We start from the raw sequence: 27,699 nt of genomic DNA on the forward strand, positions 1-27,699 counted from the left end.
TTCATAAAGCAGTAGTTCAGCTTTGGGAAAAAAATCTGCAATTACCCATAGTAAGCTTTTCAGCATGGGTGTTCAGCCTTTGTGTTACCAAATTTTCAGGAGATGTATGTTAGACATGGCAAAAAGTCACAGGAGGATATGTTTACAAAAGCTATTCAGGAGTTAAACATGCTTGTACAATAGCAAAAATGTGCAAAATGTTTTCGCATGTACAGAACAAATATAAGACCTAATGTAGCTAAATATTTTAAATCCTTGTTGATTTCTGTGAAGGAGAAACTACTCAGTGTCTTTGAAGACATCATCAAGACTTGGTAAGATCATTAGGAAAGACTGTTCCACACAGTGTGCACATACTGAAATACTTGGGAAACTGCTTGGAATCTTCCAGGATTTGCTTTCTTTTGAAAATCATGCCCTGGGACTCAGTAATCAACTAAATTAGCTCTGCATAGGGTTTTTGTTGTTGGAAATCAGCCTTGATGGGGCTTTTCATGATGATTAAAGGTTTGGTCATAGTTCAGACCCAAATTCCTCAGGAGTACTTTAGAGTTCATCCAGTTTTAAAGATGGAGTAATTAAAAAAAATAAAGTAAGGCTTTGTATGGTTGTTCACTAAGTATGCTAATTGCATGACAAGTTTCAACTAAAATTTTATATGATAAAAACATCTTATGTTTTTCCACTTGCTGAAGCAAGATTTTGTGGGAAAGTTACTTTGTCTTTATCTCTGCAACATTTATATTTAAAACTAGTATTTTTTTCCCCCGAGGGTCTTAACTAGACCTTAACCATATAAAACCTTACAGCTGACATTTCATTTTTCCAGACTAACCAAAAGGAGGCATATATTTGATGAAGAAAGGAGATTTTTTCACCAATTTAACAAGTAGCAAGAACTCTTATGTGCAGATGCCTTACTCAGATGGATAAAGAGAAGTCTCTCAGATTCCATACGACAGAGTTGAAACTACATCTGCAAAAATTGTTGCTATCTTAGTGGAGTGGAGCTGCAAAGAGCAGATCTCAGATGGTAAATCCTTTCTGGGAATTCTGCCGCAAAAAACTTTGAGCAAGATCTTTATTTTACTTAAAATGTTCAGAGCTAAGCATCAAACATTCCACAGACAAGTAACATAGAGAATAGCTGGATTTCAGCAGATGCAGCAAGTCAAATTCTTTCTCCTGTAAGTAATTACAATTCTAGTAATTACTAACTGTCAATCTTGGCGGAGTTTTGCCTGTATACATGAGAAGCAATATCTGCTCTAGGTGCTTTTCTATCTTTTTTTTTTTGTTTGAAAAAAATGGCTTCTGTTTGGATGCTTAAAATATCAGATGGATGGTTTAAAACATCAGAAAAATACTGTTTAAAATACCAGGCAACTGTATTGTCCATTGAAGTATGATATTTCCAATTTGGATTATTTCAAAGGAAAAAGGGTGTTTAATAGCTCATGGAATCAGGCCCCTGTCGATTTATGAATCCACAAATAACTAACCACTTCATAAATAAAACAGTCGTAGTATCATATTAATTCTGCTGTATTTTGGACTTTATTCTCTCATCTACCCTTCCTAGTACCCAAGTGTAACAAGTAATTTCAGCTGGAACATATTTGTGTTCACATTTTCTCAGTTCCTGTGAAAGTCCATTGTGAAATTTCATTTCATGATCATTTTGGCCTGATCAAAAGAAATTATTGTTTTATCGATTATGTCTGTGTTCAGTAATGGTCAGCTTAGAAATCACTGTCTATTAAACAAAGTCTAAAGACTTTTCTTACTACTCCATTTCCTGAAGATTCTAACATTTATTTGAGCAATCTTTGCAACTCCTATGAGTTTGTACCACATAAAATCTTCCTGGTACAAATGGAAGCTGTGTCACCCAACTTTCAGAAATTATGTTTATAAAATGTCAGTAATTTCACATGAGTGAACAGCATAAAGCCATTCACTGATAAGACAGCTCAGCAAACATATCAATCAAATCCAAGGCAGTCTCACTGCCAGTGAGCTTCGAGATAAAGTCTAAATCAGGTTTCCAGAGAAAACAGGAATTCTAGAAGAATCTACAAGTGACCTAAATATCTTCAGTGTGAGAAACAAAACACTGCCACCTAGGGAGCCAAAGGAAAAGCCAATTATCAGTCATTTGAATAAATGGACCATGAATAGCAGCATAAATTTAAGCAGTGTACTTAATTGAGTATAATTGGGATTTTTTGTTGTTGTTGTTGTTATGGAGCCTCCTGCTCCATTAAAAAAAAAAAAAAAAAAAAGCTGTATTTCAATGCATTTTCTTTTGAAATAATTTTCTTTTTCCATATTTAAAATAAGGGCTAATCACTTATGCTGTGGGGGTCACAGTGTGCCCTTTGGTGTGGCCACTGCAAAGTTGGATTACCTTGCATCCAGTTTTGACGATCTCAAAACATTGCAATAAGCAACTCTGCAGTATTTACTTTAAAAATTCAGTTTAGATGTGGGAAGGGAGGGCCCTACCAAGTGCCAGTTCTGCAGGTTTCTCCCTTGTAGCATCCTGCAGAATTGAAGGACACCTTTTTCTGAGACATAGAGCAAAAGGCCTGGTAACTACTTTTTAAGCAGTCTGAAAGCCTCTGTTCATGTGCAGTGTTACACAGCTGAAGGAAACAGTGCTTTTTTCAAAGAAAGTCTGTAAAGAAAATTCCTCTATTTTTTGTCTCATTTTCCAAAATTGGAAAACCTACATCAGCTTTGAAGAAATGTACAGCAGCTATACTGAGTTCAATTAAAGCTGCACAGACAAAACAAAATCCTTAAAATCTAGCATAAGTTGTTTTCATTTTGTGGGATACTCATTATCTCCTTAGGGACATTTGTGTTCTCTGCCAGCTGTCAATGTCCTACACAATTAAACATCTAGTTCCATTAAAACCCAATGTGAAATCTTCAGTTTGCCTAACAGCCAATGAGTAGAGGAGACGTATTGACATATTCACGTCATGGTTATTTGACATGTTCCAAATCAGAGCTCTCCCCAGTAAAAACAAAATCACAACAAAACAAACAACTTGTTTCAAACATTGTTTATTTCATTTCACACAAAGCTAAATTTGATCTCTTCTTTCCCAGGGCGGCCTCTTAGAATGCACTTTCAATTAGAAAAACTTATCAATAAACGTGATCTTTCAGCCAACCACACCTTTTATCCCTAGAAACTTTGAAGTCAATATATTCCAAAGGATGGATTCCTTTCAATCATAAAGCAACCAGAAAGTAGGTGCTATTTTCCGAATTGCTGCATTATCAAGCTAGCACTTATGCATGGTCATGCCCTTACTGATACGTCTCGCATCCGGGTTGCTATTTTTGCTGCTCTTTCCCCACGGACATTGCTGATGCTCGTGGTGATACCGCTTTTGAAAGCCATTTCCTTTTCTGCTGAGGCTACAGATTCTGCTGAGCTAATGAAATTGCTGTGGTGGCCGTTAATGGCCCTGAATGGCTACTTCTCTCCCTATCCCAAGTGATATTTATTCTGATTTTACACCCCCTAGGGTCCTGGGGGAAAAAAAAAAAAAAAAAAAGAAAAAAAGAAAAAAAAAGTGGCACATAGGTAAGTATCTCATGGCCCTTGTGACCACAACTGACGGGGATTATTAGCGGGCTCTTTGCAGCTGTCCCTGAGCTCCAGACCGCCCCAGAGCAGGGACAGTTCCTCGCACCGCTTCCTTCCCCCAGCACCGGAGAGGGGAAGCGCTGGGGCGGCTGCGGGGGCTGTCACGCCTTAGAGCCGGCAGAGCTCTCCCTCCTGCCGGCAGCCTGGCAGAGGCGCGGGGTCGGTGTCACAGGCACCGGCCTGGGCTGCCCGGCGCCAGCGGAAAAGCAGCGAAGCTCCCAAAGCCCCGGTGCCTCCGAGGCCGGCCCCGCCTCACCCAGCACCACCGGCTCGAGCTGCCGGGGGTCGGAAGACAGAGGGCGGCAGCGAACTCCCTGGCCCGCCGCAGGCCGTGCCCGCGCTCGCCCTCAGCGCCCGGCGCGGCGGGCGGAGGGAGCGCAGCAGGCAGGGCAGCGGGGTGGGCCGGCGGAGCGGCGCCAGCGCCGTCCCGCCTCCTCCCGCGGAGCCCAGGCTCCCCCTCCGCCTCCATTTCCCGGCGTGCGGCGCGGGCGCGGGGCAGGAAGTCCCGTGCGCCTGAGTCAGGGGCGGCCGCTGCCGGGGCCGGCGGCGATGGCGCTGGAGACCCTGTCCCCGGACTGGGAGTTCGACCGCCTCGACGACGGCTCGCAGAGTGAGCGCCCGCGGAGGGCGGGCCGGGCGGGGCCGGGCCGGCGGGGTGCGGCGGGAGCCGCGGGCTGAGCAGACCCTGCTCCCCGCGGACCGCCCCGCTGCATCCCCGCCGGGAGCGGAAGGCAGGAAGGGAGGGAGGGAGGGAGGGAGGGAGAAGGAAGCAGTCGCGGGAGCTGAGCGGGGTCGCCCTCCCCGGATCCCCCGCCGACCCTGCCCCGCGCCCCTGCCGCCGGCCCAGCGCTGATCCCCCTGCGGCCAGGCCTGCGGGGATGGGCGGCCGCCGTGACCTTCTTTACTCCCACCCCCCTCTCCGTAGTTGTCGGGGTTGTTTTGGGGTGGGGGGTGGGGAATGCCCGTTCCAGCCCTTCATCTTTTGGGAGGGCCAGCCTGCCTTTGCCGCTCTCTCTTTTCTTGCACGAGCCGGGCTTCTCGTGGGAACTGTGCTTCTTTCCTTCCCGGTCATTTCTCGTGGCTCACAGATTTTTGCAGTGGCTTCCTTGGTTATCCAGAGAAGTCACATCAAGATATGTTGTAAGCAGTTAGTTGCACTCAGCTTTCATTGGTAAGGGCTCTGTCACGGGAGGTGGGCGGTCACTTGCAGTTTCACCTTTAAAATATAATCGAATAAGATCTTGCGATGCTGAAGTCTTTCACGGTGGGTTCGTGTGCCTGTCAAAATCCACGTTTTACTCAGCCTGTGGAGGTGACCTAGTTCCTAAGCAGGGAACTTAGATGATTGTCACACTATAAGACACACTGTAAATTGAACTCTGCCAAATTAATTATACCAGGTGTTGCTGTGAAAATATGTCACTCATGGACCAACTGTTTCATATGTAATGTTATCCCAAGGGCTGATACAGTTTATGCCATGTTCGTTTTGTCTGGATTTCAGTGGCAACTGAAGCTGTCCTGAGCAGAGCTTTTCATCAGTTCTCTAGTTGTAGAAAGGAAAATGTAGCTTTTACTCAAAATGCCAGATCCCCACTAGTTAGACCAGGACATGAAGTGCCAACTCCAAAAAAATTGCGTGACTTAACATGCCCTGTTATCACCATCTCGAGGGTGAAGAAACAGGCTGATCTTCCATCCAGAACAGCACACAGCGTTCTAGAGGAAAGCCAAAGAAAAATCCTGTGACTGGAAAGGCATTTTTTTGTTCTTGTTGTCTACTTTCACTTTTGTATCACTAACATGTAGCAATTGCAACTTTCTCAGCTGAGGACGTAAGATACTATGTAAGACTAGTTTGTTACATGTCTGTCCTGGATAAATATGGCTGTGGCACTTGCAAATCCTGCTACAATGAGTTCATTGAATATTGATATTGCTAATTGTATGGAAGAAGTTAAGATTAAGCTGAGGGATCTGTGCTGCTGAGTTGATCTCTTGCACTGTTCCAACTATAATGCTTTGGTTTTATCACTTGAGGAGAAACTAAATCAAACTTTATTCTAAACACATTATACCTTATGAAGTATGTATGCTGCTCTGAAGAAAAGGATGATACCTGCTTTCTGTGATTTCATTTTCTTCCTCTGTATGAGTCAGTTTATTTAGGAAAATTGTTCTGCCTCTTAGAAAGCTCCAAGTAATTTTTCATCTGTGCAACTCTGCCTATCTCTGGCTAGCTAAGAGCTTCCACTCTCTTGTCTCACTAAGAAAGTGAGAAGTTATTCCTGTCTCTTATTTTATAGATATAGGCTATCAATAATTAAGTATTTAGAGAGCTGTAGTGTTGTTCAAATCCATTATTTGTCTGCTGGAAAGGTGACAGTCTGTGGATCTCTAGCAGAGTGCTGCTGTGAGGTTTTGTTTGAGAAATGCTCAATGTTTTTGTTTCACAGGGAACTGATTTGAACAGCAGTGCCAATTTCCTACTCTTGTACGGCTTTGAAGTTCTTTTCTGTTCTTCTATAAAGCCCCAGTGACTCAGTTTTTTTGGGTTTGGTTTGTCTTTTGTGTGAAGGGAGGAGATGTGATTGGGGAAGTACCAGAGTATACCTCTCTAATGTCTCCCCTACTCCAGATTTTCCAGCAGTGAAGCACTGAAGTTGACATGGTAGCTGGTTAAAATCCATTCAGCAGGGCTGTGCATCTATCAGTGTTTTACTGGTTTGCTGCAGCAGAGCTTACAGAAGATGCACTGGAAAAAAACCTGAAGGATGAGATGGATTTTATGGAATAGTATGATGATACAATTTAAGGGCTACACATCAGTGCCTGGAGTGCTGCTGATGGAGAGTGTTTTGTTCACTTGCTTCTTCTCCTACGTGAAATTCAGTCTCCTGATCTTGACAATGCCTGTGCACTGTCTAGGCTGCAGGTACTGCTCGAACTCAATGGCACGGATGCCATTAATGTGGGAGAGTGTGCTGTGCTCCTTGGTTAGGCTTTACAGTCTGTCTGCCTTTATGGTTGGCATTGCTGCTGCTGCTTTCAAAGTACTATCTTAAAATTATTTCAGGTCTTCACTGCAGTCATTTCTCCTCAGTCTCAGCCTCCCTGTACATAGTCCTTTTTATATTTTCCTTATCAATTTGTCTTCATTGATTCCTCCCTTTCTGCCTGGTGCAGTTTCTCAGTCAGATATTTTCTTTCTGCAAAAAATGTTTCAATGGTAGTTGATTCAGCAGTGCTCTCCCACTGAAGTAGCCATCAGCTACCATTTGGCTCAGTTGTTTGCAATGTGGATGGGTAAGAGGGTGAACGTGCAGAATAATAGAATACATTATTTTTAACTTTCTAGGGCAGTCTACTTGCTGAAATGTGAAAAGGGCACACATAAAGCTACGTGACAGCTGAGTTCTTGTGTAAGAAAAGTTCAGTTGTTCAGCTGACCTTCATTCTCTAACTTTTTTTAGATAATCCTATTTTCAACAAATAGCAGAAGATCACAAGCTGTTAGATTTGTTGCCTAATTATGGGGAAGACACTTTAGTCTTCACATGAAAAAGATTGTACTTCCTGAGTGTAGAAGCCTCGAAGTGTAATCATTTACTCTGTGGTTCAGATTGTGCAGCTAAGTCAGTAATTGTCTATAATTTGGGGAGGAGTGGGGAGTATCTTAATATAGAAAATAAAAAAGATCAAGATAGAGAGCATGAAACTTTATTTGCACCAATTGCCTTTAGATTTACTTTACTAATTAAGACCACTGTTGTTGGTGTTTGACCAGCTGAATGTTAGCCTTTGAACCTGTTTGTCCCTTTGAACCTACTTCCCCCTGACACTAACAGGACAGCCATGCATTTCAATGCCCATCAGAAGAAAAATTCTGCCTGAGAAGGGTGAATTTGAAAGTGGGAGGGAATGACTAAAAGCCATAAGCTTTCTGTGGAGTACTCAAATAAAGCACTGAGAAGTACCAGGGAGAAGTGGAAAGAGGATTGCTGAAAATTCAACTGCTACTCAGGCTGAAATGATTAGACCCATTGCCTCAAAGTTCTTAAATAAATGCATGTGTACTGGTTCAGCTGATGGGTAGGGTCACCTGCTGTGTTACAATTTCTACAGTAATTTCTTTGCTCAACACCTTATGTGATTGTTAAGGTCTTAGTTTAACAACACATGTACCTTAAAAAAATAATTTTCTGCATACAGCTTTTAATGTTTGATACTCTTCAAGTAGCATTTGAATTTCTTTTAAACCAACACTAAGTTATAGGATTGTTTTAAAACAAATAAGAGCTTTGTAATAAATCTACATTTTATTAAGAAAAAATGCCACAGCAAAATAAGGAATACAGGAGTAAAGCTAAATAGCAACAGGTTAAATGTCTTTTAATAACATTTTTTGATATTGCAGTTTATTGAATTGTCTGTAAAACTGTACAAATGTTATCGATTCTCAGAGATCCATGCTGAAGTGCAGTTGAAGAATTATGGAAAATTTCTTGAGGAATATACATCTCAGCTGAAGAGAATTGAAGATGCTTTGGATGATTCTGTTGGAGATGTTTGGGACTTCAGTCTTGATCCCATTGCTTTAAAGGTCTTCATATATTTAATATCCTGTTACTTTCCTGGTTTGTCCTTTCTTTCAAAACCTCAGAAGTAAAGGATTGATGCATTTGTGCACTTAAAATTTTGACTTTTGTGTTTGAGAAACGTATTCAATACTATTTTAATTATCAAGTAATTAGTGACTCAGTCCATATAATATGAGAAGAAGTTTTCATATTACTATTTTCTAGTCTTATGGATACTAGCAGAAGTTAAATGAATTTCTAATTCTTCATGTGTTGGGAAAGCTGATTTCAGCAGACTTCTTACCTGTGACTGTTAGTGTTTTTATCTGGGGGCTGTGGTTTCAGGAGAGCTCACTAGTAGTTTTAAAACTGCAGAGTGAACTGTGTGTGTATTTTGTAGGTTGTGTTTTGACCTAATGGCCTTGGTGCAGTATTGGCTGTTTTCTTGGTCACAGGTTCCCTTTTCTCTGTGGAGCATTAATTTTTCCTCTTCACTGAATTTGCAGAGATAATTCAAAAGCGCTTTTGTTGCCATCTGAAACTTGTCTGTGCTGAAAATGCACTCTTAATCAATCATCTGTCTGAATGATTTGAATAAATTATGTGTAGGGCCACCACAGAACTGCATGTTTGTGGACTAGTCAAAATCAGGCTGACTTAAGTACAAATTGTCAGTGCCTGCATACAGATGTATTTTCTGCTTCTTGTTTTCCAGCATTTGGGTTATTAATTCATGTTTCAGTTTTCCTGAGCTGTTTTTCTCCTACATGTGCGATAATGACCATGCTTTTGCTTTTCCAGTTTTGTAACTAAGTTGTTGTAAATGCTATGTAATATACCTAGTAATTTGCCTGTCTGACTGAAGTGAAAGGAAAGGTGTTTCCGTGTGAAGGTGAGGAGTGAAGGATTCCTGCAGTGCAGGTTGCTAGTAATGTACAATTGTGACTCTCTTATTATTGACCTTATTTGTGGTTAAACGGGGGGGAATACTTGCCTAGCTGGATAAATGTATTTTTGACTAATGTTTTCTAAAGTTGCTGATTTGTTGTTTCTGTTTTGTTGTTTTTGGTTTTTTCTTTGCTTTTTATTTTAATTTTAGCTTTTGCCATATGAACAGTCTTCCCTACTAGAGCTCATAAAGACAGAAAACAAGGTAAGCACTTTATGCTTAAAGGAAAAAAAAGTTATTCAACCTCAACCCAAGCCCTCTAAATGTACTTGTTTGTAATCTGTGTGATTTTTCCTTACTTTGAGTCTAGGTTCTAAACAAAGTTATAACTGTGTATGCTGCTCTTTGCTGTGAAATCAAGAAGTTAAAATATGAGGTAAATTCAGCTGACTTTTTATTACTGTATATGAAAAGGTTTGCAGTTTGGCAAACTGATATATAGATTTATTTTTATCAGTAAAGAAACAAGATAATGTCTAAATAATTTTTGTAGTTTGATTACGTATGCCTTATTTATTAAAAACCAAATTTCTGCTTTTGTTGTTAGGCAGAAACTAAATTTTATAATGGCCTCTTGTTTTATGGAGAAGGAGGTAAGTAGCTCCCTTTACTGTAAAAGTATGTAGTTTTGTATTATTGCTTCAGGTTATATTAAATGCTACAATAACAGTAATTTTATTACATGGATGCATGCTTTCTCTGTGATGCACACCAACTAGAGAACTTTGAGGGTATAGGGATATATGTTAGTGTCTTGTAGTTGTCCTGAGTTAGCTTAGGATGATAAGGTTTATCTGTAAAGCCCTGCAGTAAGTATTGTTACGTGAACAGGAAATTTTGCTGCAGCCTTATTTACATGGGAAGTAGGGAGTGTGAGCTGCTGAGATTGTATTAAATGTCTTACATACAGCTTGTCTACTGTATCAGCTATTTTGCAAGATATGGCATTGAAAACATGTATTTCACATGTAAACACATCCTAAACCAAATTACTTCCTTTTGGAACTGCATTTGACATTGATTGTAGTAAAACAATAAATCTGTGATTTAACTGCAGTAAAACAATGAAACCTTTAATAAATTACTTGACCCAAGTCCTGCCCTCTTCACTTACGCAACTGGTGCTCCAAGACAAGTTGGAGTGGGTTGATGTCAGCTGCCCTTCCAGTGCAGGTAACTCATGCCACACATTTAGACCATGGCATGAGATGGGCACAAGTAACTGTAAGTCAGTTCACAAATCATGAGACACTGCTTTAGGTAAAAGCTGATTTTTGTCTGGGAGTTAAACTGGTAACTCCTGAATTACTGGCCTTAAGCTTCCACCTTAAGGGGTACTAGTGTAGGAATAAGCACAGATCTTGATCATAAAGATTGAATATATTAAAGAGTTGCTTCGGGGACCTATCACCCAACTTCGTGTCTGTTTCAGTAATTTGAAAGAGAGGCAAATTCTTTTCATAGTAGTATTTTGAAAGGGCATTCTTAAAGCTTTTCAAGAGATGAGAGAGTGTGACGAAAATATCAGGGAATGTGAAATCTTTGAGCTTGGGACTGTTTATCATTCTTTTAAGTGCTATATAAGATAACTGTTGTGGTTAAGGAGCATGGAAAAGTGGGGCATTTATTAGCTTGTTTGTGGGAGGTTCTTTGGTGTGGTTTTGTTTCTTTCCTTTTTTTCTTAGCTGACTTGTGTGTCTTGGCAGATACGGTTTTAAATATTTTAAAGTCATATGCTGCCAAAATGATACTAGGAGATCCCTCAGAATTTTCCATGTCTCTAGCATGAAAAAGTCAGACTGTAGCAGATTAATATATTACAGCAACAGTTTGTTCCTGATGGGTATTGTGCAGGGAATGCTTGGAAATGGCAGGAAGTGAGAGGTCAGCCTTCTGAGGGTTAGGTAGGAATGCAGGAATTATGTTCTTTATTTCCATATCCCTACTTGTTGCATTTTTTAATGATAACAGCAAGCTGGCTTGCTTTAAACAACTGGCAAAGTTACTGGCACAAGGATGGTTGAAATTTAAACAAATACTATGCTGGCTTTTTCCATCTATGTAAAGAATTTTTTTTTTCCCCATCTTGTCTCTGCAGTGGCTAGGATTAGTCTAGGAACTTCAAGTACTTGGATAGCAGTTTTTTGGGACGTACATTAAGGAGATTAAAGGTCATATAAAATGTGTGAGGGGGAAGCAATGCAATGTTTAGTATCCTGTCCCAGAGCTCCATGTTAGAGAAATATGGAGACTGCTTTAATCTCTGACAGCTGCAAAAGAATATATTTTTTGTAGCAAGAAGACCTGCATTTCTTAGGCAGGTAAAAGTGTAATTTTAAGTGAGCTTTTTTTGTTCCAAGTGACCCAGAAGAAAAATCTCAAGTCTGTAGCATCTATCTATTGTCAGATTGGAAAGAGGGTATTTTGTCAGGTGATGTTCAAACCGCTCCAGATGACTGAAACAGCTTGGCATGGCTGATGTAATTATTGTATTTCTGTGTTCTGTGTCATACAGATAATGCTGTGAAGCTATGGTGGTAAGCCTGTTCTTTTGTGCAGAGGGATATGTAGGAAAAAGAAAATGAATTCTTTCTGGTTAATCATGTAGTATATTCTTTCAGTAAAAAAACATCTGGGTGTTTCTTGCACAAGATAAATACCTAGTATTTTCATGCAAATTTCTTTAAAATGGAAGCATATGAAGTTACATAATACATATGCCCTTAAAGAATTATGGGGTTTATTCTTTTTCTTTCAAATGAAGGAGACTTTTCCCAGCTTTGTATCTAATTTATAAACAGTGTAATTTTTAATGAAAAAGAAACTCCAAAAATAAGTCTTCCTTAGGAAAGCAAAACTAGGAGGTTTTGAGGCTCCATCAATGCATTTATAATAGTGCACTCTACTAATATGACAAATAAATGGCTTGGAGGGCAACCTTCAGTGTTAGTTTAACAGGCAGAACACAGGCTTTAGAAAGTGTTGACAAGTGTTTCTCTCTTAAGCCACAGATTCCAGCATGGTGGAGGGAGATTGCCAAATACAGATGGGAAGATTTGTTTCTTTCTTGCAGGTAGAGTATGTTTTGATTGTTTGACAGCAATTATAATCCTAATTTTACTTGCAAAGTGGATTTAACAGTCTGCCATATCCTGTTTGCATTTTGCTGAAAGGCATAGCAGTCATTTGATGTGTTACCGTGTTTTGCCTGCAGACCTGTCACAACCAGCTGACGTATCACACATCATTTGGGTATTTTTTTATACTTCTCTCTGGAAGTCTAATGAAAGAAGGAATTAGAATTTACTTTAAAAGATTTCAGTTGAAGAATATAAATTGAGGTTGCTTTCATCTGTAGTTAAAGATAGCTGTTTTTATGAGTTTGGTTAGTAAGTTTTAGTGTTCATTGAACATTAGAAATGGCTTAATTGTTTTATATGTTTGGGGGTTTTTTAGCTGGTAGGAGAAAGCAAAATCAAAGTTATGTACCTGAAAAAAATTGCTTGTCTCTCCTTCAAACATTTTTGGAAGAACGCTTATTTCTTATATAGTTTGGTTGTTCAGGATCCTTTGTGTGAAAACAGGATCTGTTTTTCTTCTGAGGGTTTTTCTTCTTGGGTTTCAGTCTGTTCTGGAGTTTTTTGTCCTTATTGTAATTTAAGTGACTGTCCCATTCCCAAAAGTATTTTTATTTTTATACAATATTGCTTGTAATGAAATATCTATGTTGAAGTAGAGAATAGAGAGGAAGCTTCCAGAATGTTTAAACAAATTCTGGTTTAACAAGAGTTCCTGTTCTTGCTGTATAGCAGCATGGCAGTAAGAATTTACTATATCATTACAAGTCAAATGCTGCACGAAGTAATTTCTCAACTTCTTTTACAAAGCTGAAGTGCAATTAATTGTTAGGATCTCTTGGGTTTTCTTCCCCAAGCTTTTTGTCTTGTCAGATTTGTAGGTTCATCCTTCATTCTCTGTTTCTTTCCTAGCAAATGTTTCAGACCTTTTAGTGATTCTCAGATGGGGCTACTGTACATTGGTGTATTTCCAGAGCTAGGATGCTCTGTCTAGGTGGAAGCTGAGAGCGGGGTCCCTGGCTGTCTGGATATCTATGTGCATTGCAAACCAACTGTGTAGAACAGATTTAGGTTTTTATGGGGCTTGTGCTGATATGTATATTTTTAGGGTAAACACTACACAAAAATACAGCAGTATTGCTTGTGAGCCCACTTCCTATGTATGCTATGATGCATTAGGGATTGTTGAAAAACTTTGGAAGGAAGGGAAATACAGGATGTTACCCCAAAGGGAGGGCTTACTATGCTAACAGATGTGTGTTGTTTAGGATAAAGTTATGAGGAATACATTTTGCTTATGAAGTTTGTTATTTTTCAGCAGTTATATTCTCCTAAATCCATTCAGCGTTCTATAACCCTAGATTCGGAAATGCTGTTCTGGTCAGTGTTATAAGCATATCCCCAAGGGTGGTGTGAAAATACAGGGTTGACAAAAAGCTGAACAGTTGCTCTCATAGAGCTAATATTCATGTATTGGTTTATTGGCTCTTCCGGGATTTCTGGATTAGCTAGATGCAGTAGCCTCAAATTTGCTAGGTCAAAAAGTTTTTTAAAAACATAATCAAAATCGTGCTCTGAGATATTAGTTTAAAATTACAGTCTTGTCTGTATTATGTAGCTGCTAATATGCATGTGCAGTTGAATTGGACTACTTTCCAGAAATTTTAAAATGGCAGCTGGTGCTGCCTGCCCAGGAAACATGATCTCAGCTATCCATTAATCCATTCCTCTGGAATCTGTTGGCTTATTTCAGCCTCATTTGTTAGAGCAGTAGAAGTATAAGAAGTAATGTTTTGTGAAAACTGGTGACTAATAGAAGGCAGAAGCCCAAATAAGATCTATTTTTGATGGAGAGAAAGACAGAATTCAGCTGTTAGCCAGTCTCCTGGCAGGCTGACTGTTCAGCCGGTGTGGGCTGTCTGCTATAAAGCCATCTGTGTGCAGACTGGCTAGACTTATCACACAATGACATTTCCCTGATGGGATTTGTAAGGTAAATTAATAAACAGATATTACTGCAGTCAAGAGAAACTCAGATTATTTTATCCTGTTGTTCAAGGAATACCATGTTAAAATCCATTATAGAAATCAAGATACTTCTTTATGTAGTCAGAGTTGACATGTTCTTTCTTACTCATTTTGTGTTACACAACCAAGCCTAGGTTCTACCATTGTCAGGCAAACCTTTCAACACTTTTTGAACACTTTCAACACAAAAAAATGACTTTTTCTGTTTGTTTTAAAGCAGTATTCTGTGGCTTATCACTCTTACAGTAGGTACAGGCTTCTGTGGTAATTTCTAATTTCTAATTTGGCTATTATCAGCATCCAGAGTGTGACTCTTTAATCTAGTGGGGGAAAAAGCACAGTCTCTGCCACCAGGGATATTGTCCCTGAAAGTACTTGGGCTTTGTTGTCCAGTTGCTTCTTGCTGCCTTAGATAAATTGAACCAATAATATAAATGGTCAGAGCTGTACTGGAAGCTTGTGTTTGGTAGTTTCTTAGCTTAGTCCCAGATCCTTTTTCAGAGCTGTTAGTAGGATGTCTTCCATCCTGCTGTAGATCTGTCCACTGACTTGGGTTAGGGATGTAGTTGGAGCTTCAGCTGCATATTCTGTAGTTTATGTTCAGTGTTTTGGGTGCAGTGGCAACTTGTGTATGAGGAGGATCTTTACATTTATATGCATTTTATTTTCTTGTATTTCAGGAGCTGTCTTGCTTTGTTACCCGGTGTTACGAAGTGGTGGTGAATGTAGTGCACCAGCTGGCTGTTCTGTATACCAGCAACAAGTAATGATTCCCTAAAATGCTGTCGTTAGTATGTAGAGTTAAATGTATAAAATATGAATGTTCTATTTAAGGCATGGTTATTTTTGGAATATCGTTGTCTAGAGATAGAGTCCTCTGCTGTGCAAGTTTGGGCTTCATAAAGAATTATGGAAGTGGTTTTGTTTTCAGAAAAAATAGTGCTTGTATATAATAAGATGCAAGGATGTTATTATTTATCATTTTTAGTCTTTATGTTTGAGAAATATTCCTAATTTTTCGTGCTTGCTCTGTTTGAGAGGCTTCTCCTGTTTCTTGATAGATTGCTTAAAAATTAGATCACTTCTACAGTCTATTTTGAAAATGTAAATTTTGGTGTATATTCTTCATGGAACAGCCATGATTTTAACACCTGAAGTTAAGCTTAGTAAGGGTTGTTTGGTTTAGCTCCTTGGAAAAATGTGAGGAAGGTTTAGTTCTGAATAGGATTGTTGGAGTTAGCTTTGAATACCTCTGCAGGACTCTCAGTTGCTTCCATGTCCCCCAATAGGATAGTATCATTCTTCTCAGTTTTATTTGTGGCTTTTATTTTTGGCTTATACCACAGCACAAGGCAGACTTCCTGTGTGGTGCTGGATGTGTAGCTTGGACGTGGCTTAATTAAATACGAAGTGATTTTATTTTCTGGGTATGTCAAGGCTATTTGCATAACTGAATTGGGAATTGTTGACACACGTATAAAGTGAATACACTTGGTGGTTTCAACCAGTCACATGCTGTATCTTTAAAAATACAGTATCAAATTCGATCAGAGCATACAGATTTCACATAGCATATACTTCTCATCAGGTTTTGATGTTCTTTTGTTTCCTGAAGTTACTGTGTTAATGAAGAAAAATGTACCCCAGGAAACAGAGAACACACCATGATACAGAACTGATAAATATGATCTGTTCTAAGGATTAAAATGGCATTAAAATATTGATTTTATTTACAGGAATGCACCTAAAATTATAGAGACATCTGGAGTTCATTTTCAGGTGGGAGTGGTTTGGAACTCTTTTGCTTATGTTAATATATAAATATGTAGGTCTTGATGATTAATCCTGAGAAAAACACCATAAAAGTTACTTCTGCGTACAGCTTTCAATTTAAAGGTTTTATTTTATTAATCAGCTTTTTTTGGCCTTTATATGGGAAGGCCTGGTGTCTCCATGTCTGTCATATTCTAAATTTCTTAGCAACAAAGTGTTTGTGTGCTCCTCTCTTGCAACGTGTGCCTCTGCATATAGACAGTTTTAAAAATTGTGTCTTCAGTGTCAAGATAGATCAAGGAATTTAGTTTGTGTGCAGACACCCCTTTAATACTTCTCGTGTCAGTACAAGTAAAATCTTTAAGCTGCCAAGCCACAAATTCTCCTGTTTAACTCTCCAGCTGATATCTTGTTGGCTGAAAATATGTTGAAAGGAACTGAAATTTTATGTGCTACATATGACTGCAGTAAACTTTTTGATAACTACAGTCCTTTTCTTCATTTTTCCTTCACAAACAGGCAATGTATGAGCATCTAGGAGAGTTGCTCACAATCTTGATCACTCTGGATGAAATAATTGACAATCATGCCACGCTGAAAGATCACTGGACCATGTACAAGAGGTGTGTCTCTGATGTGGAAAATACTCCTACAACCTAAAAGATAAAAGCATATGCCTCTGTCTGTGTTCCAAGAAAGTCATTGTGGGAACATGGATTTTGGTAATCTCTCCAGAATTTCAGTGAAGAGCAGGGTTAAGCTCCCACAGTGTCCTTCTGAGGGCACCAGTAAATATTTTGTGTATTTGAGTATGAATATTGCATTTTCAGTGCAGGGTAAGCATCTTGGCAAACAATGTAATAGTTGATGGAGTTTAAAGAATATTCAGTAAAAAATTTAGTTGTGTAAAGAAATGAGCTAAGACTATCCCTATCCATATTGATCATGGGAATTGGCATACAGCTTTAAGAAGGGATGGTACCTTAAATAAAAGGTGAAGAGTCAACAATTTTAAAGGTAGCTGAATTAGTGGAATATTAACTCTGTCCTCAAAAATCCAAATAAATATAAGTTACTCAAATGCAAATCGTTTATACGGATCTAGTGTATTTTTGTGGGAGGTTGTTTGGTTTTTCGTTTGTTTGTTTTAAATTTTGGGGTTGCTGCTAAGGGCAGGAGGTGGAAATCAAAATCTCTTATCAAAATAGTGCAGGATATGATAGAACTGTGACTATGTTTTAAGTGTGCTCTGTGTGTGTGTTCCACACCGACCCCTTACAGGCTGCTAAAATCTGTCCATCACAACCCTTCTAAGTTTGGGATTCAAGAAGATAAGCTAAAGCCATTTGAAAAACTGCTGTTAAAACTGGAATGCCAGTTACTTGATGGAATGATATTTCAGGTAATGGACTTAATATTCCCCAGTATGATGGATGAAGCTTATATGAAAGCAACACTCTTCTCAGAATGATTGGTTTGTTTGTTTGTATTTTGTTTTTGTTCCGGTTACAGTGATGTGTGAATTTGGCTCTTGCATCTGTGCCTGGGAGAAAAAAGGCTCTGTTGTAAGATCCTTTCTTGCTCTTCCCATGTGCTTGAACTGTGCCAAGCTTTGAATGGTAGCAGTAAATGCTGACTGTTTTGCTGAACTAGAGAAACACAGACAGCTTGGCATTAGGGCTGTGTATTATCAGAATTCTGCTTTTGTCCACATAATAGTGAGCAGGTTTATGTAGCACAGGTCTTTATTTTAGCTGCAAATTAATTAGTTTCCTCAGAAATCTTTAAATCTAAAATATGTTCAGTGTGACCTGTCATTCTTTGCATACGAGACAGGTTGCTGTCGTTAAGAGACCACTGTGGTGGGAACATACCCCTGAAACATGCAGGGGCACAGGTGGATGAGAAGGATTTTATTACATTTTCAGTACAGTTAAAAGAAATGTGTTCATAGAGGAAGCCATTTCTTTAGAAAAGTGTGTATTACAGACATTGAAATGTGGTATAGTGGGCAGAGGATAATGTTGTTGAACCTGTTCAAAGCAGAGTCAGTTGCTCAGGTTGTGCCGTTACATCTTAAATGGCATTAGGGAAAAAGGGCTTGTTCTGTAAAAGCATTCAAAAGGGAAATTGTAGGCAAATAATTAATCACAGTTTGGCTTATTCTTTCAAAGGTCATTGCTACCAGCTATCTATTTTTTGTGTTATATTTCCCTGATGCTGTGTAAGTACAAAGACTTCATTATAGGTTGGAGACATCAGTAGGATTTGACTGGAATTTATTCAGGAAGTTTGCCCTCCTGTCCTGCAAATGCCTCTAACAAAAATTCATTAAAAATATTAGATGCAGTTCTAATAAAGACTTTTTTGATCTCTTTAGAAAGTAAGAAATGTTTTCTCTGTTTTTTGACTGTTGTGGGGTTTTGGGAGCTTTTGTAAACTGCCAGCAGTAGTGTGTGATTTTATGCTGCAAGGTCATGAGCCACATCCTACAAGCAACTTGTGTGATAATCTTGCTTAAAGGACAGTTAGTAACATATTACAGTGTGATAATACAAATATGCATATAGTTTCTTAGCACTAGCTCATCAAATGGTTTCTTTAAAAATGTTCCTTAAAGGAAATGGGAAAATAAATAAAATGTGGGTTTGAATGTCAGGTGTAAGAGTGTTTTAATATTTTCTGGTTTTATACTTAAAAAGGTAAGCATAGTTAAGAATCTGTATGCCATAGAAGGTTAAGGCTTACTTTAGATTAGTCTTGAATCAGTGTGCTCTTCCAGTATTCTCTTGAAAACCAGTACTCTTTTGAGGTCCAAAATGTATGGCATTGTCTTGATATTTTGACATTTTTCCCCCTTTTTATTCAGGCCTGTATAGAGCAACAATTTGATTCTTTAAATGGTGGAGTGTCAGTGTCAAAGAACAGCACATTTGCTGAAGAATTTGCTCATACTCTTCGTACAGCTTTCGCAAACGTCGAAGCCAAACTTGGTAATGCAAGCTAATGCTTTTCCTGCCAGCTCCACTGTTTCTAAAATTGTTTATATTGTTTGTGGGGGAGTAAAATTCACAAAGGTGTATTTTTGCAGGTGAACCTTCAGAAATTGACCAGAGAGATAAATACGTGGGCATCTGTGGCCTCTTTGTACTACATTTTCAGATTTTTCGAACTGTTGACAAGAAATTTTATAAGTCATTGTTGGATGTCTGTAAAAAGGTGAATGCTTTATTCTTTTGTTTTTCAGTAATGAAGTAGATAATTTCCTGAGTTGTGTAGCATAGCACAGACTTGGGAAAAGAAAGAATACAAAAAAGCCACAAAAAACAGGGTTAAGAATTTTCTACTTTTTACAGCCCCCACCTGCCATTTTCTTTTAAAGATGGTCTAAAATTTGTGCACTCACATAGCAGCAAGGTAAAATAAACTTGCCATTTCTATTAAAATCTTTCTTCTCAAGATTAATGTTTTTGAAGACAAAAAACTGTTTGAGTTATGAGTACTCTGGTGCTGAATAAATGTTGTCGGTTTTGACCATGGCTATAAATACTTGTTTTGGAAGATCTCTAAGTGCAAACTTGACTGGGATGTTTTCATATTGGATGGCATGAAGAAATTATTAAATTATCTAGTATCGTTTAGAATCACTGTGAGTGGTTATAATTTTGCCCGTGATGTCCTTAGTGAACATCTAGGGAAACTTTTAACATCAGTGTAGTACTCAGTAGAAAACAGTTACACAGAAAAAACTGAACTGTGTTAATTGTGTTTATTGCTACTTGGTAGTATTTCCCCCTCCTTTTTTTTTTTTTTTTTTCTCTTTTTCCCAGGTACCAGCCATTACATTAACAGCTAACATTATCTGGTTTGCTGACAACTTTCTGATTCAGAAGATTCCAGCTGCAGCCAAACTACTGGACAAGAAAAGTATTCATACAGTTAAAACACAAAGGGAGAACTTTCTACAGCAGAGGGCACAGTCACTTACCAAGTATGCTTCCTAAATACTGCTTCATGATGCTATTTTTCAAATAGTTTTTAAGCACGTGGGCTTGTTCATTCAGTATAGTAGCATGTTGTATGGTGTCTCTCAGTGATTTTAGTCACTTGTTCCACTTCACTGCAGCAGTGTGTGTGTGTGTGTTAGCCTTGCTGCAAAAATTTTGGTCCAACTGCTTTTCATGTCATGCTTTCAGAAAAATATATATTACTACATCAAAATAATAATGTTCCTGGCAGTTCTAAATATTTGTTTCAGCTACTTCTGTTTCCATAGTTTCAAATTCCCTTTTGTTTTTTAAACTAGTGTCTAGTAACCTGGGCTGCTTTGTTTTCTATTAGGGCTCTCTGCTTTCTATGTGTTTATGGAGGTAAGTTGCTAGTAGGCTTATAGTGGTACTTTCCTCTGCTTGGTGATGATACTTCCTTTGCAAACATTTCTTTCTTTGTGACTGTTTTTATTGTTCGTTTAATGGTCTTTGAAATTATCTGTATTTGAGGAAAGCTGCTCTTGTTTTGTGTTCTGCATGTAGTGTGCAACTCACTTCTTTCTCTTCTAAAATATGCTTAAAGATAAGATAGAATGTTTTTAGCTGTTAGTCTTAAGAACAAATGTCCTGCATAGGAAGATAACAGGGCTAAGGTTTGTATGTTTCAGAACAAAATAAGAAAGTGAACACTGGGATCTTTGGAATAGCAGTAAAAACTTTGATTTTACACATTGTCTTCCAATTTGACAAGCAAGTTGGCAGAACTGAGTTGGAGGGGAGGAGGGAGGGGGAAAAAGCAGCTCTGTGCCTGATTTTCTGACAGATTATTTTCACTTCTGCCCTGTTTCTTTTTCAATCCACTTTTTCCTGGCCCTGATTCTTTCCTGGGCTTTAATTTCTAGGTAGGGCATAATTGCACTGCTGCTTTGCTTCTGTTCTTGGGCATTCACATACATTTCATGGAAACATAGAATCATTTAACTCGGAGAAGAGTTGGAAGATCACCAATCGTAACTCAGGAGTGCCATATTCACACCACTAAAATATGTCCCTAAGGCCCACATTACGCATTTTTTAAATACCTCCAGCAATGGTGACCCAGCCCCTTTCCTGGACAGCCTGTTCCAGTGCTTGACAGCCCATTTGGTGAAGAAATTTTCCTCATATTCAATCTGAACCTCCTCTTGTGCAACTTGAGGCTGTTTTCTCTTGGCCTGTCACTTGTTACTTGGGAGAAGAGACCAGACCCCACCTCACTAAAATCTCCTTTCAGGGAATTGGAGAGAACAGTGAGGTCTCCCTGGGCTTCCTTTTCTCCAGGCTGAACACCCTCAGCTCGCTTGCCGGCCTTATGCTCCTTCCCCAGATTTGTTGCCCTACTTTGTACGCACAATTTTGAGGATATTGTAATAAAATCCAGATTTTGCATCTGCTGATTTGAATTGTGCAAATAACTTTTTCTTACGTGTTTTCAAATAAATCCTTGTACTGCCTTTGATAATTGGACTATTCCCTAAATATGAGGACTCTTTTTAAAAGTGTGATTTTTGGTGACAGGATCAATGACCTAAATACTTTCCTGCTACAACTGCTGGAATAAGTTCTATTAGAGTGTCACAATTCTCTATTGAACTCTACTTAAACATTTAATTACAACTAGTGTAATTCAAGCAGATAAACTTCTGTAGAATTATGTTACTTAAGAGCAGTCCAGTCTGGCATTGATATAATGACAAGTTATATTTGTTTGTGTACATATGTAAGCAACATAAGAAATAAAGCATACGTAAGAAATTCAAACTGGGATGAAAAAAGTAGCACCAGTGTTAGACTTTTCTGTCTAGTGTTTAAAAGCATTTTCTAACAGTTTTATATAGCCTTTTAATTTAAGGAAGTGTAGTATGTGCATTGCTAAGAGGGCCATGTGTTCTCTTGAAAAGTAGATGATTTTTGACTCATTGTACAGATATAATTGGCAGGCTAGCTAATCCTTACCCGTAGGTAAGGAAAATGTAAATGAGCATAGAGTTCTGATACTTTTGGAAAGGTGAGTTATTATTTTGGAGACTGAAGGTTTAAAATATTTCCCTTGCCTTGCAACATTTAAAATTTTGGAAAGAAATAAGAAAATCTTCATAATCTTCTTACTTGAAGTGAACAACATTTTCTGTTTCCTTCCCCAGAGATATGCAGTCATATTATGTTTTTGTGAGCTCGTGGATGACGAAAATGGAATCTATCTTGTCCAAGGAGCAACGCACAACGAAGTTTTCAGAAGATCTTTCTAACCGCTGCAATGTCTTCATCCAGGTGTGCAATCTTTTAATGTGGTGATGCAGCAAGCTGATTTTTTGGTGCAAGTTGTTGAACATAAAAAGAAATCACAGGAGTTCTGTGGTCGCTGGTGTGATACTTCACAGTTTTGGAATTCTTATAAAGAATTTCAAATTCTTTTAATGCCCAGTACTCTTCCAAGAAAATCTGTAAAAGGTCCTTTGATAAAGAATGTGGGGAAAGGGAATCTGACTAAATATTCAGCGGCTAGAATTCTGAATTTTTCTCTTGACATTAGGAAATCAAGAAAGCTTCATCTTCTCTGTGGTAAAGGTTTTGAGTTTCTTTCCTTTTGAGTCATGAGGTACTTACAGTGGACTGAACCAGTGTCTATTTAGTTTTATTTTGGACAGTACATACTCCCAGTAAAGGTTTTGTGTTGTTTCATTGTGCTTTGCCTAGTGATGGTACTTTGCAAGAATCTTACTACATTCCGAGAAAGCTGGTTTTCTTTTGGCCTACTAACAGCATATAGTCTTAATGTAAGATGCATCTTATTTCTGAATTTATTTTTTGCTAGTTTTTATAAGTATCTATCTACCTGACAGAAATGTGGTGAGAATAGATGTGTGAAAGAAGCATGATCCTGAATCTTCTTTAGCTAAAGATAGGCATGTACTTGGATCTGTGGTTTTTACATTTGAATTAATTGCAGTGGACTTAAAAATTTTGCTCCATACTGAATTGTGTTTCCTACATGACTTGCTGTCTTTTCCTAGTCTCTTTTTCTTTTTTTTTATTGTTACTACTTCTTCTTTGAAGTAAGTTTAATAATTGTTTCTCATGCTGTATATAATCAACATTGAATTTAAAAGCTTAGCATATACTGATGTAGAAATGACTGGTATCTTTATTGTGGGATGGGCATCTCTATTTAAAAAGTATGAAACTCCGTAAATACTGTCAGTATATTTGTTCCACAGAATCTGGAAGTTTTATATTGTTTTCGTGATGGGATGTTTCTTGGGGAGATAGGAATTGTTTGATGGGTGGGTTTACAATAGACTGAAATTATTAGACCTTTGAGGCCCTGTGATTATTTCACTCACTAACCTGTGTTTAATTGGGATGGCTTTAGAAGAGGTTAATCAGATGATCTAATGACTTGTAGGTAGTTTCACAGTGTCTGCTAGTAAAAGGGTCTCATTCAGCTTTGGGATCCCAGGCTTGCTTAGTGTAGTGAAGTGGCAGGCTCTCTGTTGTGCAGGGGCAAAGGTCAGCTGTCTGTCATGTATGGAACAAAACAAAGAGCGCTTCTTTTATTGACATGTGGAAATACTGATTATTATTTTTTTCTTCCCCTTTATTCGTTGTATTTTTAGGGTTTTCTTTATGCATACAGTCTTAGCACCATCATTAAAACTACAATGAATCTTTACATGTCAATGCAAAAACCTATGACCAAAACCTCAGTAAAAGCCTTGTGCAGACTTGTGGAACTTCTGAAGGTAGGTCACTGGATGAAAACTTTTTATTTCATGTAGGAATTACAGAGAACATTGACCAAACATCCCATATTAAAAAAAACAAAACCAAACCTGTGACAGGAAGTGTTTTTGTGTGCATGGCTTCTTGTTTGAGAGTGGTTTGGTTAGAGAATAGATTTGGAAGGCTAGGACTGAGTTTGTTTGTTTGTGGGTTGTTTTTTGTAGCTTCTAACTGTCTTCCTTAGTTGATGTCACAGAATGGTTGAGGTTGGAGGGGATCTCTGGAGATCACTGGTCCAGCCTATCCCTGCTCAAGCAGAGACACCTGGAGCCAGTTGTCCAGAACTGTCCAGATGACTTTTGAATATCTCCAAGGCTGAAGACCCCACAACCTTTCTGGGCAACCAGGCTGTGACAGTGCTTGGTTACCCTCATAATAAGAAAGTGTTTCCTAATGTTCACAGGGAAACTCGCATGTTTCAGTTTGTGCTCTTTGCCATTTGTTCTGTTATGGGGCCCCTCTGACAAGAGCCTGGCTCCATCTTCTTTGCACCCTACCTCCAAGTAATTTTGTACAATGATAAGATCCCCCTCCAAGCCTTCTCTTCTCTGGCTGAATAGCCCCAGCTCTGTCACCTTTCCTCACATGTGAAGTGCTCCATCTGTGAATTGTCTTCATGGCCCTTGGCTGGACTCTCTCTCTTGTACTGAGGAGCCCAGAACTGGAGCCAGGACTCCAGGTGTGGCCTCACCAGTGCTGAATAGGGGAAAAGGTTACCTCCCCTGAGCTGTCAGCCAAGTGTTGTCCAGTGGACCCAAAGCTACTATTGGCCATCTTTGGGACAAGGATACATTGCTGCCTTGCACTCAACCTGCTGTTCACCAGGACCCACCAGGTCCTTTCCTTCCAAGCTGCTTTCCAGCTGGGTGATTCCTGGTATATACTGGTGTATGGGAGATCGTTCCTCCCCAGATGTGGCAATTCACATTTCTCCTGGTATTTTTTTCCAAAAGGAAGATACTCTTTTTCAGGATAACTTCAGAAAGCAGTGGTGAACAGAACTGAAAAAACTCAAACCAAAAAAACAAAACTTGGATCAGTCCTGAAATTTTTTAATGCTCCTAACTAGTTTGATTTTCTTGGTTTCTAAGGGTTAATTGTAACTGCTAGTAACAGCACATTACAAAATGGAAAGAGTTTGTATTTGCAGTGTGAATGAGTCACACAACATAAAGCCAGATTCTAAAGGCAGCAATTTTGGTAACTACATGAACTAATGTGTTTTGGGATTGACTTCAGGCAATAGAACATATGTTTTACCGAAGAAGCATGGTTGTGGCAGACTCTGTGACACACATCACGCAGCATCTGCAGTATCAAGCTCTTCACTCTATCTCTGTGGCCAAGGTATGTAATCCAAGTTCTAATAATTAATCTCCCAATCTAAGTATTTTTAAAAATATTAAGTTTAAAATAAAATATTTTTTGTAATTTTTCAAAATCTGTAGTGTAATGGTCTATCATACTCCAGAGATATATAAGCTTTCCAGTAATTCCAAGCTTTTTCCTAGTAAACTGTACAGCATAGATGATTACCTGGTTTTTGACCAAGAATGGCTCCCCTCTTCCTCTAAACTGCTGCATCTCTTGTCATCTTCTTCTTGTGTTCTTTTTAGATTTCATTTCTAGTGAATTTTCACAAACTAACCTTTGCTTAGCTCTTTTCTGATGCACATTCATAAAGTAGTCTGTTGCAGCTCTAAGCAAACAGGCTGTTATTTAAATCTTTGTCTTCTTGGCAAAATAGCAGTACATGATGGCTTACAGGAGCCTACTGTGGGCATGAATTCTCTGTTTCACTGTGGCATAAAATGGCTTCTTTTGCTTGTCAAACCTTGAATTTCAGAATTTAGGGCAAAGGGGAAAAGAGACTTTAGTATGTCTGTTCTGATGTATTATGACTTGGTTTTATTCTTCCATCACATTCAGTAGCAGAGTTGCAAATGATGCATTCTATTGTTACTGGTGCAGCTATTAAATTTCCTTTTTATTTGGCTGTAATCTCAATTTATGTATCTGCCATCTCTATATTTTCTAGGGTAAGCAAAAAAATAGTTGTACTTATAAAAAATTTATATACAGATATATTGATTTATATATAGCAGGAGTAGCACAACCTGAAGTGGTTCCAACCTTTGACGTCACTAAGAAAAACTGTATATTTTCAAGCACTTCACATATATATATATATATAGATAACTTTAATAAACTTTTCAAATTATATCTGTAATTACATTACAATTATTTTTAAATGAATAAAAATGTGCCAGAACTTTTCTACTGAAGGATATTGAAAAGAACACTTGTGCAAACAGATCTTGATATTTTGACTACTTATCAGAAAACACGTAAGGAGGCAAATGTTGGTAAATAGAAGGATCCATTAGTATGACTTAACCTGTGTTCATGTTGGTTGCACATATTGTTAGAGTATAGACAGTAATATCAGAGAATTGGCAGAGTAAGTGATTCTGGATTCAGTTAACTCTGTTCACAAAATATAACTTGTTTGCAGAAATACTCAATTTATGACAAGTCCACAAGCTTTGGTCAAAAGCAGTAAGCTATTACCTTTGGGCTTAGGTGACTTTTCTCTGCATTTTTGTGTCTTTTTGTCATCAAGAAAAGGGTAATTTCTGATAAGAAGTACAGTGAGCAGCGCCTGGATGTCCTCTCTGCTTTGGTGTTGGCTGAGAACACCCTCAATGGGCCAAGCACAAAACAGAGGCGACTGATTGTTTCCCTGGCATTGAGTGTGGGAACACAGATGGTAAGTGCCATGATTGGTCCAGCCCTTCGTTTGTTTGGTGGAGTGTCTTATGAAAAAATATCAGCTTGTGTGATCTCATGTTTATTTCTTTTTTCTTCATTTCTACAGAAAACATTTAAAGATGAAGAACTTATTCCCCTTCAGTTGGTTCTGAAAAAACTGGACTTGATCAGTGAACTTACAGAGAGGTAAGCAGTAACAGCAGTATATTGAAGGGTAGCATAGTGTCTTGTGGGAGCTGGATCCTCACTGTGTGAATGGCAAAATCTGGTGTCTGCATGCTGGTGACGATTTTTGCAAGTTTTGTAGACTAGGAATGGACAGAAAGAATTCCAGAGTTAAGCCAGAAGCTCAGTTGTCTTTGGGCAAGTCGTATTTCGCCTGACTGTTGATTGTTTAGAAATTCTGTCACTTTCTTGGATGACTTGGTTTTATGGTAAACTGAAGTACTCCTTTTAAGCCAACCCCAAAATTTCTGAGTTAGTACCAGTCTGTTTGGGAGATTGGGCTGCTGTTTACATGTGAACCATGTTTTACTGTTGATGTAGTTTCAGTGCACACTCAGGTTACATCATAGTGGCCATTTGTAAGCCAGGTGGATATCTGGGTTCCATGCAGTTTTTAGGAGAGAGGCAAACACCTTTAGTGGTTGACTCATGAGATACAACCAGTCTCCATTTATCCCAGGATTTTATCAGGAGAGGCCTGTTTCTCATTTTGACTTAAAAGAGAAATTTAGAATTTATGTTTGATCTCTAGACTAGTAATTGCATGTAATAAGAAAAGAGTTATTTAGGACTTTTCTGAAATGTAAGATTTAAGTCTTTCAGGGACTGACTAAACATTTTCTCTAAAGTAGGTACCTTTTATTTATAAATAGACTAGTGGAAAAAAAATAAAAAATTCTTCAATGAAGAACTTTCTTTTGTAGGTCAGTGCATCTGGAACATTAAAATAATGGTGTAAAACTTAGGCTTGAAATGCGCTTGTCTTTAGCTTAAACACACTTACTGTGTTAGAAGAATGGTTTCTTCCAAATCTGTG

At 38.5% G+C, this 27,699-nt stretch overlaps 1 protein-coding gene across 5 annotated transcripts in view; it reads left to right on the plus strand.

Annotated features, from left to right (window-relative positions):
• The first annotated feature begins 4,166 nt into the window (after nt 1-4,166).
• WASHC4 (WASH complex subunit 4) overlaps nt 4,167-27,699 on the plus strand; it is a 39,547-nt gene continuing 16,014 nt past the window's right edge. For all 5 annotated transcript variants that reach the window (XM_066183952.1, XM_066183953.1, XM_066183954.1 and 2 more), the window contains exons 1-18: nt 4,167-4,277; nt 8,131-8,270; nt 9,347-9,400; nt 9,507-9,572; nt 9,744-9,789; nt 12,202-12,269; nt 14,982-15,064; nt 16,038-16,080; nt 16,594-16,697; nt 17,356-17,476; nt 18,944-19,067; nt 19,166-19,293; nt 19,905-20,065; nt 22,247-22,373; nt 23,720-23,845; nt 25,125-25,232; nt 26,509-26,655; nt 26,764-26,843. In XM_066183952.1, the coding sequence (XP_066040049.1) occupies nt 4,217-4,277; nt 8,131-8,270; nt 9,347-9,400; nt 9,507-9,572; nt 9,744-9,789; nt 12,202-12,269; nt 14,982-15,064; nt 16,038-16,080; nt 16,594-16,697; nt 17,356-17,476; nt 18,944-19,067; nt 19,166-19,293; nt 19,905-20,065; nt 22,247-22,373; nt 23,720-23,845; nt 25,125-25,232; nt 26,509-26,655; nt 26,764-26,843 (1,787 nt within the window). In that variant the 5' untranslated portion in view covers nt 4,167-4,216. The remainder of the gene's footprint in view (nt 4,278-8,130; nt 8,271-9,346; nt 9,401-9,506; nt 9,573-9,743; nt 9,790-12,201; nt 12,270-14,981; nt 15,065-16,037; nt 16,081-16,593; nt 16,698-17,355; nt 17,477-18,943; nt 19,068-19,165; nt 19,294-19,904; nt 20,066-22,246; nt 22,374-23,719; nt 23,846-25,124; nt 25,233-26,508; nt 26,656-26,763; nt 26,844-27,699) is intronic.

Source organism: Chamaea fasciata, unplaced genomic scaffold (genome assembly GCF_029207755.1).
Source record: "Chamaea fasciata isolate MVZ Bird 193981 ecotype frontalis unplaced genomic scaffold, bChaFas1.0.hap1 SCAF_5, whole genome shotgun sequence".
In the NCBI taxonomy this organism is placed as follows: domain Eukaryota; kingdom Metazoa; phylum Chordata; class Aves; order Passeriformes; family Sylviidae; genus Chamaea; species Chamaea fasciata.